Raw genomic sequence first — 14,985 nt, forward strand, 5'->3', positions numbered from 1 at the left:
GTTGCACGAAGGGTCCTTAAACTTGTGTGATTCAGGAGAGGAAGCTGAAAGCAGCCTCATTAGCTCCTTTGGCCGGGGAAGTGTTAAAACCTGACTCCCGGCACTCTTCCAATTTAGTGCTTTCAAATGATAAGCCGAATCATCTAATTCTATATACAAATCAACTGGCATGCTACTGCATGGTGGAAAGGGTCACCACAATTATGTAAAACATGAGTAATAACTGTAATTGGGGTAGTTTGCTAATACAATAAAAAGCTCTGAACATGAGGAAAGTTATGCTCACAGCAGTAGCTATCACTTTCTAAAGTAAGAATTCATGGATGAAATGACATGAAAAAGATGGTTATAAAATTTTAATGGAATGATAAAAGGCAAAAGTCAGCCTCTCAGCTGAATTCTTAAAATCCCTATATATCACAATCAGCTCCTTAACTGTAAAATCAATGTGGAGTATAACATGTTGTCAATGCGGCTGTCACTGGAGGGGAGACTGGGAAGTATGACAGCCACACAGCTCAACTGGCCAGTGATGAAAATACAACTGTACATCCCTCTCCGTGGGTGTAATTGTTTAGAGAATTCCCCCCCACCCCCGCCGGAGGTGGGAACGGGAGCATCCTTTCTGTTCAGATCACTGATTCATGTTTCAGGCCATTTCATTACAGCATTAATAACAGAGAGTAGTTTCATTTTGGCAAATGAAATTATCTTTTATGGGAAACTATTTTGCTCATCAGCTTCAAAAGTTCAGACGCAGCCTAAAATAGAGCCATAAAATTGTTAACAGAGGGGTCTGCTTATTTATTTTCATAGTCAGGTGTGCGAACCGGGAAGGGTGTGGGCGCACATGCACGCGCATGTGGATGTGAGTGTGCGTAGGAATAAATGGTCTGAATGACTCACGTTTTCGGTGTGTATATAACTTCCAGTGGTTTCCATGGGCCTCCTACGCTCGTTCGCTATTAGCGTTACCCACGGAGCGCTCGGTTTTCCTGTTATGTTCTCATTATTGCCCTAGTGAAGCAACTTCTAGTTAAAATCTCAGTTTAAAAGCTCTTTTCAGTAATATTAACTCCACACAAGAATATCCCCCAAATTTGCCCATGAATTAACACGCAAGGTAGCAAAATATATGGATGTATGATTATATAAAGCAATACGTTGTAAGCTAATTGTTAATGTAGCCTTTTGACATTCACTCCTGATACGTTAGCAGAAGAGTGATGGATTCCAGCTTCTCTTTAATCATGAATTCTTTTATCAATTCATTATTTATACCCCAACTACTTTCCCAAGGGATTCTTGACAGCTCATCATAAGACTTAAATGTAATAGGACCAATAAAATAAAGAAATATTAATCTTGTAATGATAAAGGGCAGGAGAGTTGTATCCCAAAACAAATATTAAAAACGGGTTACTCTTATTTTGCACAAAAATGAACATGCAGCTTCTTGACAACTGATAAAATAGGAAGTGGGCAGTGAAGCAAAGGAATTGTTTAAGAAAGCTTGGTGAAATTGAAAGAATACCATTTGATAGTCTGTAAGGAGGAGAACCAGTACTGGGAAACTCTTCTTCTCCATCTCTCCCATGAGAGAGTGGAGGGAGTGTAGCTTAGGAAGAATGTTTTGATTTCTGAACTGGGGCATGTTTTGGAGTGAATGGCTTTGAATTCTTCTTTGAAAGTTTGGGACAGAAAATCAGAAGTGTCGATGTGAGAATTTATGAAAGCAGAAAAAAAGTCCTAAAAGAATTGGAGGTTCCAGATTTGGAAGAACAGTATGCCTTACGTACCCAAAAGAGAGCCAAGAGCTCAGGGAGGAAATTGAGGCTGGGTGGATAGATTTTTCATTAATCAGTCCATCCTTTCAAAGGAGTTTCTATTGGTTGCTTTTAGCTTGGGTTCTTAGGATATTAAAATAAGAATGTAAAAATAATAATTAATATTTGCTTTTATTAATTCTGGAAATACAAGAATGTAGGGGGATGGAATCCATGCAACGGAAAACAAAGTATGTAGTGACATGGATACAGAACCATTTTGCTCTCCTAATCAGCAGATTAAATAATTTACTTTCTGGGGCACCTGGCTGGCTCAGCTGGTTAAGTGTCTGACCCTTGGTTTCGGCTCAGGTCATGATCTCATAGCTCCTGGGCTCAAGCCCCGCATTGAACTCTGTGCTGACAGGGCTGAGCCTGCATGATTTTCTCTGTCTCCCTCCCTCTCTGCCCCTCCCCGACTTGTGCGCTCTCTCTCTCTCTCTCTCTCTCTCTCTCTCAAAATAAATAAATACTAAAAAAAATTATCTTACACCATGGATCTTCTCGATAAAATAGATACCTGTAATCGCTGGTGGAAAGGATAAATGTGTCAGTTAATATTTAAAGCAATTATGAAGCCTAGTTAGAATGGAGAAAGCAAAATAATTGTGCAACACTACTGAAACCCATAGTTCGTATTTCTTCGTTAAAATAAAATCTACTGATGTGAATATGCTCCACCCTAACTTTCAAATGCTATTTTCTCTCATATAGAAGGTTTTTAAGGTATAGATTGAGACTTTAACTTCCAAAACACACTAATAAAAAGATGTTTGCCGTGTCAGATAGATTTTAAAATTTAAATACTCCTAAGAGCACAAACACATTTACTCAATGATCTAGAAAATCCTGCTCTAGAATTATCTTCATTAATGAATCCAAGTTTATGCCACAGTTTTACTTCTCCCTGTCACAAGACTCAGAGAGCTCACTCTCATTACAGGTTTCGAGAATAAGAAAAAGTGTTTTTCTTCTGGAACTCTCTCCCTATATATCCCTCCCCGCCTCATTTTGAAATAGATGTGATTTGGGGCTAGGAGACGCCTCTCGAATTAGAACATTCATTATCCTAGTGAAGACAGTCAGTGTTGAATCAAAGGGACAGCCAGCAGGCTGCCTCCGACCAAGGGAAAGAATGAGGATTGCTTTTGGGATTTCCTTCTCTTCCACCTGCCTCTCATCCTCACCCACCTCTCATCCTCATTCTTACCCCTATCATCTCCCACTGAGGCTGAAACACTGGCAGCACACTATGCAAGCCATCCCCCCAGTCTCACGTGTCGGTGGACACCTCCAACGGCAATTACGGCTTCTGCCTTCTTCTGGGCCAATTGTGAGGAAATAAATTTGAAATTTAATATTTAAGTGAATTCCAAATATAAATCAGTCCCTATTCCTTCTCCTGATTCTCTCCTCAGGGAAGGCTTTCCTGACACCCCACGTTGAGGGAAACGCTCTGCCTCTGGGCTTGCTTGCATAGAAGCCTCAGTTCTGTAGACTCTAACGATGGCTCTACTCTGTGTCCCCCTTGTCAGATAATGGATGCCTCAAGGAAAGAACAGCGTCTTAATCATCCTTGTAACTTTGATGTCTCTCTCGGTCCCTGGGACAGGGCAGGTACCCAGATAAAATTGGCTTGGTTGAATTTTCACAGATTTGCTTCCATAAAAGTCTCTTTAATTAGTACTTCCTGGCAATTGGGGGGCACCTGCTGTATATCGGATCCTCTACCAGGCCTGGGGTATACAGTCATCCCCCTTTATCTGTGGGGGATACATTGCAGCACCCCCAATGGATACCTGAAACTGCAGATCGTTCTGAGCCCTATACATACTATGTTTTTCCTATACATACATACCTATGATAGTTTACTTTATACATTAGGCACGGTAAGAGATTAACAGCAATAACGCATAATAAAAGAAAGCAGATAAGGGGAAATTACGGTACAAAGATAAATGAGACAGAGTCTTAGGTCCTGAGAAGTTACAATTCAGAACGAGATGTTGACGGCGCACAATACAAATCAAAATTCTGCGGTAGCAATGAGGAAGGAAGACTTCACAGAGGAGGTGACATTTGAGCTGAGGCTTGATGAATGAGTAGATTTTGCCAGACAACAAACAAGGAAGAAACTTGTTCTGTTCAATACAGATTTCAAGTAACATTGCAATGTCTTTCTTACTCCAGAAAAACCCCTGTTCCTTTGTAAACTGCCGTGAGAATCTCAAAGATGAATGAGGGAGCTGGGGATCAGATACTCAAAAACGCTGACAGAAAAAATAAAGCAGAATCCAGGTACTAGGATAACGACCCTCATTGCTTCCTTCTTTGTTCAAGGTGTATTTTAAGCGTGGGAAAAATAACAAGGTCTAATATAATGAATAAAGTGTGTTCAGAGTATTTAAAAACCATAAGAGACTCTTGAATGTTGAGAACAAACTGAGGGTTGATGGGGGTGGTGGGGGGGGAGAGAGGAAAGTGGGTGATGGGCACTGAGGAGGGCACCTGTTGCGATGAGCACTGGGTGTTGTAAGGAAACCAATTAGTCAGTAAATTATATTTAATATTAAAAAAATAAAATCCCACTGTGTAGGTGATAAGATACATACCCCTATCTATTAGCATACTCCAGGCCAACCTCATGAACAATCTGTCTGTTAGCAAAATAACGAGCTCATGAAAAATTATGTAAGTATATCTACAAAATAAACTGCTTGAATCCCACAAACTTTACTTAATAATGTCTCTTAGATTAGTGGTTACAAATATAAATGTGGGTGGCTCAGTCAGTTATATGTCCAACTTCGGGTCAAGTTATGATCTCAGGGTTTGTGGGTTCAAGCCCTGCATGGGGCTTTCTGCTGTCAGCACAGAGCTCACTTTGGATCCTCTGACCCCTCTCCCTGCCTCTTCCCTGCAGATGCTCTCTCCCTCTCTCTCAAAAATAAGTCAACATTTAAAAATATATATACAGATATGGAGTTTTTAAACTTCAAATTTCATAAAACAATCAGATTTTTAAAGTCTTTTAAAAATACATGGTAACGAAATGGCCTACTCTAGAACCAGTTTGGGTTTTTGTTTTGTTTTGGGAGGAGAAAAGTAATTTTTAGAAAACAATCTCATTTTTAGTAGGTTGATCTAATTGCCTGTGTATTCCATACATGTTTGTTGTTCAAATGTCTGAAATAAAGACATTCCACATTTCAATCTTGTTCCCTGAAAAACTTTGTGAGAAACAGATTTTCCAGCTTTTGATGGTCTAGGGAATCTACATTTTTAAAGAAAAGTGGGCCATCTCATATTTTACACAGGGCAGGATTTTAGTAGGCCAAAGGACAGGCCCCCATGCTGAGGTTGCAGGAACCTTGCCCTTCCAGCGGATCCAATTCCTATATGCATATACTGCACAGAAAACCATTGTAAACACACAAGGGAAAGGGAAGAAAACAATCAGGAGCAATGGTTATTTCATGTTAAAAAATACCAAAAATTTCAGTGGCTAGGTAAGTGTCTTCATGTTAGCAATCACACGTATCCGAGTCTAACACAATCTTTTTTTTTTTAAGATTTATTTATTTGTTTGTTTATTTTTTTGAGAGAGAGACAGAGCGCAAGTGGGGGAGGGGCAGAGAGAGAGGGTAACACAGAATCCAAAGCAGGCTCCATGCTCTGAGCTGTCAGCACAGAGCCTGATGTGGGGCTCGAACCCATGAACTGTGAGATCACGACCTGAGCGGAAGCTGGCCACTTAAATGACTGAGTCACCCAGGTGCCCCAGGTCTAACACAATCTTCATGCATTTTTGCAAATTGCAGACATGCCATGTTCTTAGACTGCCAGCAGCATGCAACACACACACACACACACACACACACACACACACCCCAAAAACCATGAGTTGTTTGTATTTACCTGGTTGCAAATAGTCGAACACTACACTGACCAACTTGGCTGGAACAAACATCTTTTATTAACACACGTTTAACAGGATTTAAAATATTCATAGGAAATGTGCATTATTATTATTTGGCATCAGCACACTAGATTTTTAAAAATGCATGGAACTGGATATTGGTGGCACTCTGATAGAAATGACAAATTATTTGAAAAAAAAATCTATTAAAATTCTTCACAACCCTTTTCTCTGTCCATGAGAACTTCTCTTTGCACTCAAGCATTTGTTTCTCTGTGTGCAGTTCATTTCCTGCCTTGGTATCTCTTTCTGGTTTCAGCAGTGTCACAGGCTTGATGAAAATCACAGTCTTGCCATATCACACTAAAAACACTGCACTTGGTGACCTGTGTTGGCACCAGAAACTTTTGAGGCTTTGGTTGATGTAGAAAGGTGCATATTGATGGTATGAAATTTAAATGTGGGCATGAGGTGACTTCTCAGTTTTATTCTGTAAGACGGTATGTAGAGTTTTTATATTAGACATTGCACTTGGGCATCTGGGAGGTGCCGGTCAGGATCAAGTATGAAGCGCGATTCTCGCATGGAGCTGTCAGCATGGGTGGTTTCGTGTGCAATGCTTTGAAGCCTTGACAGAAAAACTGCTTGTGCCCAATGCCAATCACTCACTCTTTGTCAACTCAATTGTACATCCTTTCAGAAATGGCATCCATCTCCACGGACACCCAAAATATAGAGTACACTGCCATTATGTCTCAGGGGTAAGCATGCACTGGTAACTTAACCTGGAGGGGCAAAGGGCCAGCCTTTGGCTCTTTCATAATATATATGACTTTGCAGTGTGCACATGAGGCATACGAAGGAAGAAGTCATCAGTTTCAGGGAAAGGATTTAAATAAAAATGATGGCTGGGTTTCTTGGGTTAATACCTGCTATATAATCATGTGTTACCAATTCTTAAGGAACATGAAGGGTTAATACTATTCCCTTCAAACCCAGTTCTAAAAATCACAAAGAAGGCAATGTCTTCAGTGCATGAAAATTCTAACCACATAGAGTCCGTAGACTTGTTTTATGGTCACTTAAGGCAGGAGTAAGTTTGTTCAACAAAGAATGCTATGCTAGTTGGTACTTTGCAATGTTTTGTACTTTATTTATGTGATAACTTCTTGCCTGTAGATAGAAGATCATGGCTTCTATTCAATGAGAATCACCCCTGAGGAAACCCAAGTGTTGCTCATTCTCTGTGGCCATAGAAATCGTGGGTGCCAAAAAGGGGACTGTTTCTCTTCTCTTCCAATGTGGCATTCTATGGAGTCATCCTCTCTGCAGTGGGCTGAATCATTAAATACTTTCAGTTAACCTTTATTGAGTGCCATCAAGTATGCTATATCTAAGAAGGAGGATTGGAAGCCTATTTTCAGTTGTTTTTAAAATAATGTTTCTTTAAAAATCTATTTTGAGTGTGAGCTCTCTAGTTCATAAATCTGCATACAGTCTGGTGACTAGGCTGCCAGGTTCCCTAGAGTGTGTGTGATGCTTCCCCTAAAAGGGGTGTAGGTGCATTGAGTGGTGCCTTAATGCTTTCTGGGTCTTGGGTGTCGTTTATTGCACTGTGCTGATAATTTACTAAATGGTACTCGAGAGACCAAAAGGACTGGATGTGCCCTTGTAAAGTACCTAACCTGCTCCTAGGGAGTGATTACAAATTGGGAGAAATGGATGAAGTATTATATATTATTGTTCTTCATGGCCTTTTCAAAAAACATAAAGTAAGCTTTAAGGAAGGTAAATAGTTCTGATTCTATCTCATTTGATGTCTTATCCTTACTAAGATAATATAATTAAGGGTATTGTAGCAATAAAAGAATCTACTTAATATACAATTGAGATTCTTTCAAATACCATATCTTTTGATTAATATCTAGCCTTTTGAAAGTCACTTGGGTCCTCATTGGATATAGAGCCAGAATGGCAATTGGCCAACAGAGAAACATCTTCTAAGAAGCCTCTGATTAAAAGACTTGACAAGATTAACCCTAAAAACCTCAATGTTCAAAAATACAGTGTCCTCATTCACTCCATATAGCTTGATTTAATTTCAAACTTTTCTAAAAAAAATTATACTTCCATATATATATATATATATATATATATATATATATATACACACACACACACACACACACCCCTATAGAGGTCATTTATATAAAACTAAGCATTATAGCCAAATATTTATTTTCTATATATAACCTAGTAAAAACCTATATATGAAAACATAACTCTTTCGTGACAGACTCGAAAGCCTCTTAATTGATTATATAAGGCAATCCCAATCTAGTCTTTGTAATAGTGCAGAACCATTGTTATCAGATTATATTTCTCTATTCTGCAGTCTGTCTTTCAGGTGTGACTGAAAGTATAATGGGATCTGTTTCCAGGAAAAGGTATAACGACACGTTAAGCATCTTCATGAAGCAAGACCCCAATTTCATGTTCTTCTGCCTGTCAGGATTCCTCCAAAGCAGAGTACATTGAGTGGAAGATGATAACTTTCCTCTTGTAGGACACCTAGATGTACCCTGAAGGATAGAATGGGGCCATGCCATAATTTATTGCGAATTCCTTCTTCCTGTAGTAATTTTTCTTCTGAAGGCCTCACCCTCAAAATCCCCCAAGCCCCCATTTTTCTTCTTTCTGGAAGTCTGACTATCCTTGGCCTAGAAAAGATTATTGTCACTAAATGTCAAGAAAACAGGGGAGGCTTACTTCTCTGTTTTGGAAAAACTGAAGACATTTAATAGTCCCTAATGTAGACGACATTTGGCTGTGTATTGTTCAGACCACTTACTGTCCTCTGTGGTCACGAACAGAATCCAGGAACTATGCTCACTGCCAAATCCATTGGAGGCAACCAAGCGAAACTCATATTCTGTGTACGGTTGGAGATCTCTCACTTCATAGCTTAACGATGCAGAAGGATTGGAAAATAACCTACATAGGAAAGAAATGCTAATTAGGAAGCTTTAGACATTCAAAGAAATAAAAACAAGTAAAATCTTACTGCAAGGAATTTTCAGAGAATGTCAAATTCCAGGCAAGTACTGCAATTTTCTGTTGTCACAGGAGATCTCTCTTAAAATAAGGAGCCACTTGGCTGAGGGCTTGTAATATTGCATTTATATGAGATGTAAATTCTAGTAGTATTGAGAAAATTCTAGTCTACTATTGAGGCTGATTGCCACGTGGAATTTGTAGACTATTATAATTTTGTATCTACAGTTCAGATAGCATTTCTTTTTTAAGTTCAGGTGTATGTCTGCTTTATGCAATACCTATGCCCATGAAACGTTAAAGGTGAAGAAATCCTATATTAATGCTATATAAATGGAAAATAGATAATTTTGCTGAGCAAATAATTATGTCCTAAGGAATTGCTTGTCTTTTATTTGAACTTTTAAAAGGTGGCCTTTATTTGTTGCGAATGAGAACTGACCTATTCACAAATTAAGGTAAAGTAAGTTATGTCCATAACATATAATCCAGGTGACAGTTAGGAGGATAGACAAAGTAACAGGCTCACTCTAGATATCCATGGGTGGAGTGGCCGGGCCTCATCTGGAGTTGGTATCTGGGAGAGCCGGGAGCGTTGTTACGAGCTGGTGTAGACCAGACAACCTGAAGACTGGTTGGAGTGGCAGATGAAAGCCTCGGAGGCAACACGCCATCTGGAGCTGTCGAAAAACACAGATGAATTAGAGCAGAGAAAACTGTGGAGAACATATGTTGGATGGAATCGAAATGCTCCATATACTGGAAAAACTGTTCCTCAGGATCAACAACAATGTTAAACATGGTCCATTTAATTTAACATTTTCATTCCTGAACTACTGTACTTCCTTATTGTTCATTTCAACACAATTACGTTAGTATTTCAACCTTAAAAGCCAGCCCCCAAACAGCAAGACAAATGAACATGCAGCACATCCCCACCTGTACTTCTGTTTATCTAATTGAAAACATGTAGGGAACTTAGTGAACCAAATATTAAAGTAACTTTTTAAATTAACTCTTTCCTCAGCAATCAAGCAATCAAACAGTGAAGGAGTCCAGATCTTTTCTTTCTCTCATCGATTATCACCCATTGCCACTTAATCCCACTTCTACTCATGATCACAACTGGCTTTCTTTCTTTCTTTTTTTTTTTTTTTTGGTGTTTTGAGGATGGTTTATTAAAATTGTATTTTCTACAATATTAAGTACACACGGTTGGCTGAAAATAGCACATTACAGGTGTAATTCTCACTTAACGAAAACATAAAAACTGAAGTTCCTTCCCCATGTGCTTTATACAGTCAGTTTCCCTTATTCAAATACGTGGTGAGTTGAAGCATACATGTTGCTTTTCCTAGTCTGGTTGAATCTCTGGCAAATTTTTCCTGAATTCAGCCTGTCTGCTTGATATAATCTATCAGGGAACTCTATTTGAATAGTTCTACGAGGTCTAACAGGAATGAAGAAAACTAAAGTCCATTCTACTTAAAAAAATGACAAGATGAGTCTGATTACTAAATTAATTTTTCCAACAGGTATAACTTGAATGAAACTATCATATAAAAATTTGTTCCAAAGCTAGTCAGAAGCAAAGCTCTGTGACTTCAGGAGAATCAAGAATCATCTAATGGCTCTCAGCGTATGTTTCTTACCTTTGGGATGGGGATAGTTTTCCTTTGCAGGATTGTTGGGAAAATCAGAAGTGATGTAAATAAAGCACCTTGTTTTGGGTCCTGGTAATGATTAGTTAGTTGTTGTTTTTGTGGTGATGATGATGATGATGACGACATCGGACTGATCTGAACTTTCTTTTGCATAATTTAAGTGCTAAGATACTGTAAGTTTTCAGGAACATCCTAATTTTAATATAAGCTTCTTTTTTAAAAAGTTTATTTATTTCTTTTTGAGGGAGAGAGAGAGAGAGCACAGGCACAAACAGCAGAAGGGCAGAGAGAAGGAGAGACAGAATGCCAAGTAGGTTCTGCACCATCGGCACAGAGCCTGATGCGGGGCTCGAACCCATGAACTGTGAGATTATGACCTGAGCTGAGATCAAGAGTCGAATGTTTGAACAACTGAACCTTCCAAGTGCCCTGTAATGTAAGTTTCTAATTGCCAAGGATTACTAGAAGTCATTGGTGAGGAAGGAGAAGGGATTACAATAATTAAAATACCTAGGAGGGTTCATTTTCAACTTCTTTTTATACACAACCTTATGTAGTGTGTGATTTTATATACTTTCCCCCTCAGGAGAACCTGCCTGTGAACTAGGAAGCTAATGAATGGCCAGTGATGGGAAAAGACGAATTACATGATGTGATTCATCAATCTGTTGTAAGGGTCGAGTTCATCGATAATCCACTAATTTATTCAATAAGCATTTATTGAGCCTCTACTCTGTGCAAAGTATTCTTTGTGTGGAGGGGGAATAACACCGAGTAAAACAGATATGGCCCTTGACCCTATGGAACTTACATGTAAACAGAGGGAGCAAGCATTAAGCAAATGGGTACCTAAGATCATACCGGGTAGATAAGCTCAAGAGAAAAATAAAGCAGGGTAAGGGAAGAGAAAATGAAAGGGAGTGTGCCATTTTATTGTTAAGTAACAATTCAGATTGGATAGGAAAGCCATAGGAAGAACATGTCATTAGGTGACATTTGAGCAGAGACCTCAGTGACCATGAAAATGTCTGGACGAAGGGCAACCCAGCCACAGAGGGCAGTAAGCACAAGGGCAGTGAGAGGGGGAAGTACTAGTTGTGTTTAAGGCACAGTGGAGACACCAAAGTGGCTGGAAATAGGCCAAGGAGAGGGAAAGGAAAAGAGGTTGGAGGGAAAGGCAGGGTCTAGATCCCTCCAGATGCCTTCTAGTTCTAGGCTTTGAAAATCATACTAAAGACTTTGGGTTTCATTTGAAATGGATTTGTAGGCCATTGCAGGGTTTTAATACAGGACACGCCATAATTTGGAACCTATAAAGACTACTCTATGCTAATGGGGGGGGGGTGAGGGCAGACAAGGGAATCACCTGTTATAGCAATCCAGGTAAAAGATGACAATAGCATGTGACAGCAGCAGAGGTGGTGATATATTCTGCTGACCAAGTGAGTATGGATGGTATTTTGCTAAGAGAAAATAAGGGAGTGAAAGATGATGTCAGTGTGTTTAGCCTAACTGTCCAGGTGAGTGGTGGTGCCATTACTGATCTGAGGAACGCTGAAGGGAGAAATCAGTTATGGGGCGGGTGGGGGGTGTGGGGTGTGGGGGGGTGGGTATCAGTTCTGTTTCGTCCATGTTACATGGGAAAGGCATAAATTCATCTCTAGTGGGGACATCAAGGAAGAAGTGGGAGGTATGAGTTTGGATAAGAGTTCTGGATGAAGGCGTGTGGTATGTAACAGCTGAGATTTGATGAAATAACCTAGGAGGTGAATGTAGGTAGAGTGAGTGCAGAAGAGGTCTGTGAACTGAGCCATGAGGTCCCCCAACATTTTGAGGTCAGGAAGAAGGTTCTACCACAAAGGAGGCATAAAGGGGTGGTCAGTGAGGGAGGACAACTTAGAGAAGGTGTAGCCTGCAAGTCAAGTAAAGAAAGCATATCAAAAAGGACTGATCAACTCTGCGAAACATGCTGACAGTTTAAGGCATGAGACTGAGAATTATATTTTGCATTTGGCCAAACACTGGAGGTGTTTGGTGACCTTGCCAAGAATAGATGTGTGCAGTGATGGGTGTGGCAGCATGACTGGAGATGGTTGAGGAGACAATGAGAGGGCAGAGAAGGAGGAAATAGTGAGTACAGGCAACTCTTCTGAGGGATTTTGTTCTAAAGGGGAGTAGAAAATAGGGCAGCATTTAAAGAAGCTTATGTAATTAAGGAAGGTGTTCTAAAAACTGGGAGATGCTAAGGTGTATACACACTTACTAGAAAGATCCAGAAGATATTTGGGGAACTGATGTAGCAGAAGGAAGAGTAATTGCCAGAGCAAATTCCTTGTGTTGGGAGAGACAGAGAGATAAGCCAGGGCACAATGGCTGTTGAATAGAGCAGGAATGGTACACCCATTGTGCAGAAGTGAATGCAGGAACAGGCAATTCAGAGAGAGAGGTAGATTTATTGATGGAAAAACACCAAGGATCTCTTCTGATGGACTCCATTTTCTCAGTGAGCAAAATAAAAGCAAAGGCATCAACTCAGTGCTAATGTGTGAGAGGGAATCACATGCTTTAAGAGAGATGAAACGAGAGGCGCCTGGGTGGCTCAGTCAGTTGAGCACCTGACTCTTGGTGTTGGCTCTCCGGTCATGATTTCATGGTTTCATGGGATCATGCCCCACATAGGGCTCTGCACTGACGGTGCAGAGCCTACTTAGAATTCTCTCTCTCCCTTTTTCTTTGCCCCTCACCTGCTTGCTCTCTCTCTCTCAAAAAATAAACAAACACTAAAACAAAAACAAAACAGAGAGGGGCGCCTGGGTGGCGCAGTCGGTTAAGCGTCCGACTTCAGCCAGGTCACAATCTCGCGGTCCGTGAGTTCGAGCCCCGCGTCAGGCTCTGGGCTGATGGCTCGGAGCCTGGAGCCTGTTTCCGATTCTGTGTCTCCCTCTCTCTCTGCCCCTCCCCCGTTCATGCTCTGTCTCTCTCTGTCCCAAAAAATGAATAAAAAACGTTGAAAAAAACAAACAAACAAAAAAAAAAAAAAACAGAGAAATGAAATGGTACGAAATTGCTCCCTCAGTTAGTAGCCTAGGAAATGCAGTAGAACTGTTGTCCAGGGCCTCGTATCCCATTATCCACTGCTAATAAAGACTTACTACCTGATGATTTATCTGTGAGCACAAATAGGTTTAACACTGATTATCTCTTATTTGCTATATGTTTTTTTAACTGATTCATAATAAACGAACATACATTGAGAGAGCATGGGCGATAAGTAAAGTACAAAATTGTGTACAATGTAGCACAGTCATGTCCCTAATTTGACTGTTTTCTTATCTAATTTTTCTGTGTCAAGGAGTGTAATATCATCAACAACCCAAATTCGGAAAAAAAAAAAAAACAGTTTGGATAAGTCATGGACATGAAAACATTAGAGCTTTAAATATATACACAAAAATCCATTCATGTGTTAAAAACTGCATTACCATGCTGTTAAGAAGGGAGAATTGCCCCAAACTTAGGCTCCCTAATAGTAATATAGTATCCTGGGTTCTTTTCTGAGTGTTAACATCAAAAAAAGCACCCCATAAAATTGGTCACACTCTGCTTGTATAAAATTGCAAAATATTTCCAAACAGAGTGATCATCTTATATTATTTACATACAACTATTCATTTTGTCTGCTTCTGGAAACACTGACTTCTGGAAACCTTTCCTTCCCCTTTGGTTAACCCCTTTTATCCTAGACCTATTCCGTAGAGGCTCCTTAGCACCAAAGCCATAACTGGGAACTATAGCCATAATTCCGCCTCTGGTTCCTTAACACAAGAGCCGTGTATCTATCAGCTTGATATATTGTCTCCAAGATGCTATGTTGCTCGAAAAGCTTCTCTCGAGTTTAATATGACCCTCACGGGGCAAGCACTCCACAGACAACCTCCTGAATCAACACGTCTTGTCCAGTAAATACTAATTCTACACGGCAAGTGGATAAAACAGATACCCCAATCTATAAATTCAAAGGAAGGGAGTTTTTTAATAAAATTTCAAATTTAACCTTTTTTGGAAGGCAAAATGAATACAACACATTAAGCCATAAATTAAATCACGGGTTGGATGAGTCTAGATGCTATAATCTTTTAAATGTATGATTTTATTAAACTTTTAAATGATGTGCACTTGTGAATTCTTCTCTGTCTAAAAAAAAAAACCCAAAACAAACAGCATTCCCTAAACTTTTGCTCCTTACAAATTTATAGATCTCTGAGGGGAGCTCTAAAAAGCAAAAACAGAAGCTTTTTTCTTTTTTCCATGTGACTGGTGACTACCAAGTTTGCAGTGGTCAGAAGAGGAAACTTTTGGGGAGAAAATGAATTCAATATACTTCTCATATGCACCAATTTCTCAGGACAGTTACTAACTTGTTACAGTGTGTTTTTGTGTGTATGTGTGTGCATTTAAAATACTGGAATAAAATACTGCATTAAAATATAGAAGAAATCTATGTTTTGTATTAAACTCAAAT

The 14,985-nt window shown here is 39.6% G+C and overlaps 1 protein-coding gene across 2 annotated transcripts in view; it reads right to left on the reverse strand.

Moving 5' to 3' along the window:
- Positions 1–14,985, reverse strand: part of USH2A (usherin) — a 745,506-nt gene that overhangs the window by 253,759 nt on the left and 476,762 nt on the right. For both annotated transcript variants that reach the window (XM_058701414.1, XM_058701413.1), the window contains 2 exons: positions 9,329–9,479; positions 8,597–8,739 (listed from right to left, as the gene is read on the reverse strand). In XM_058701414.1, the coding sequence (XP_058557397.1) occupies positions 8,597–8,739; positions 9,329–9,479 (294 nt within the window). The remainder of the gene's footprint in view (positions 1–8,596; positions 8,740–9,328; positions 9,480–14,985) is intronic.

The sequence above is a fragment of the Neofelis nebulosa genome, chromosome 15 (genome assembly GCF_028018385.1).
Source record: "Neofelis nebulosa isolate mNeoNeb1 chromosome 15, mNeoNeb1.pri, whole genome shotgun sequence".
Lineage (NCBI taxonomy): Eukaryota > Metazoa > Chordata > Mammalia > Carnivora > Felidae > Neofelis > Neofelis nebulosa.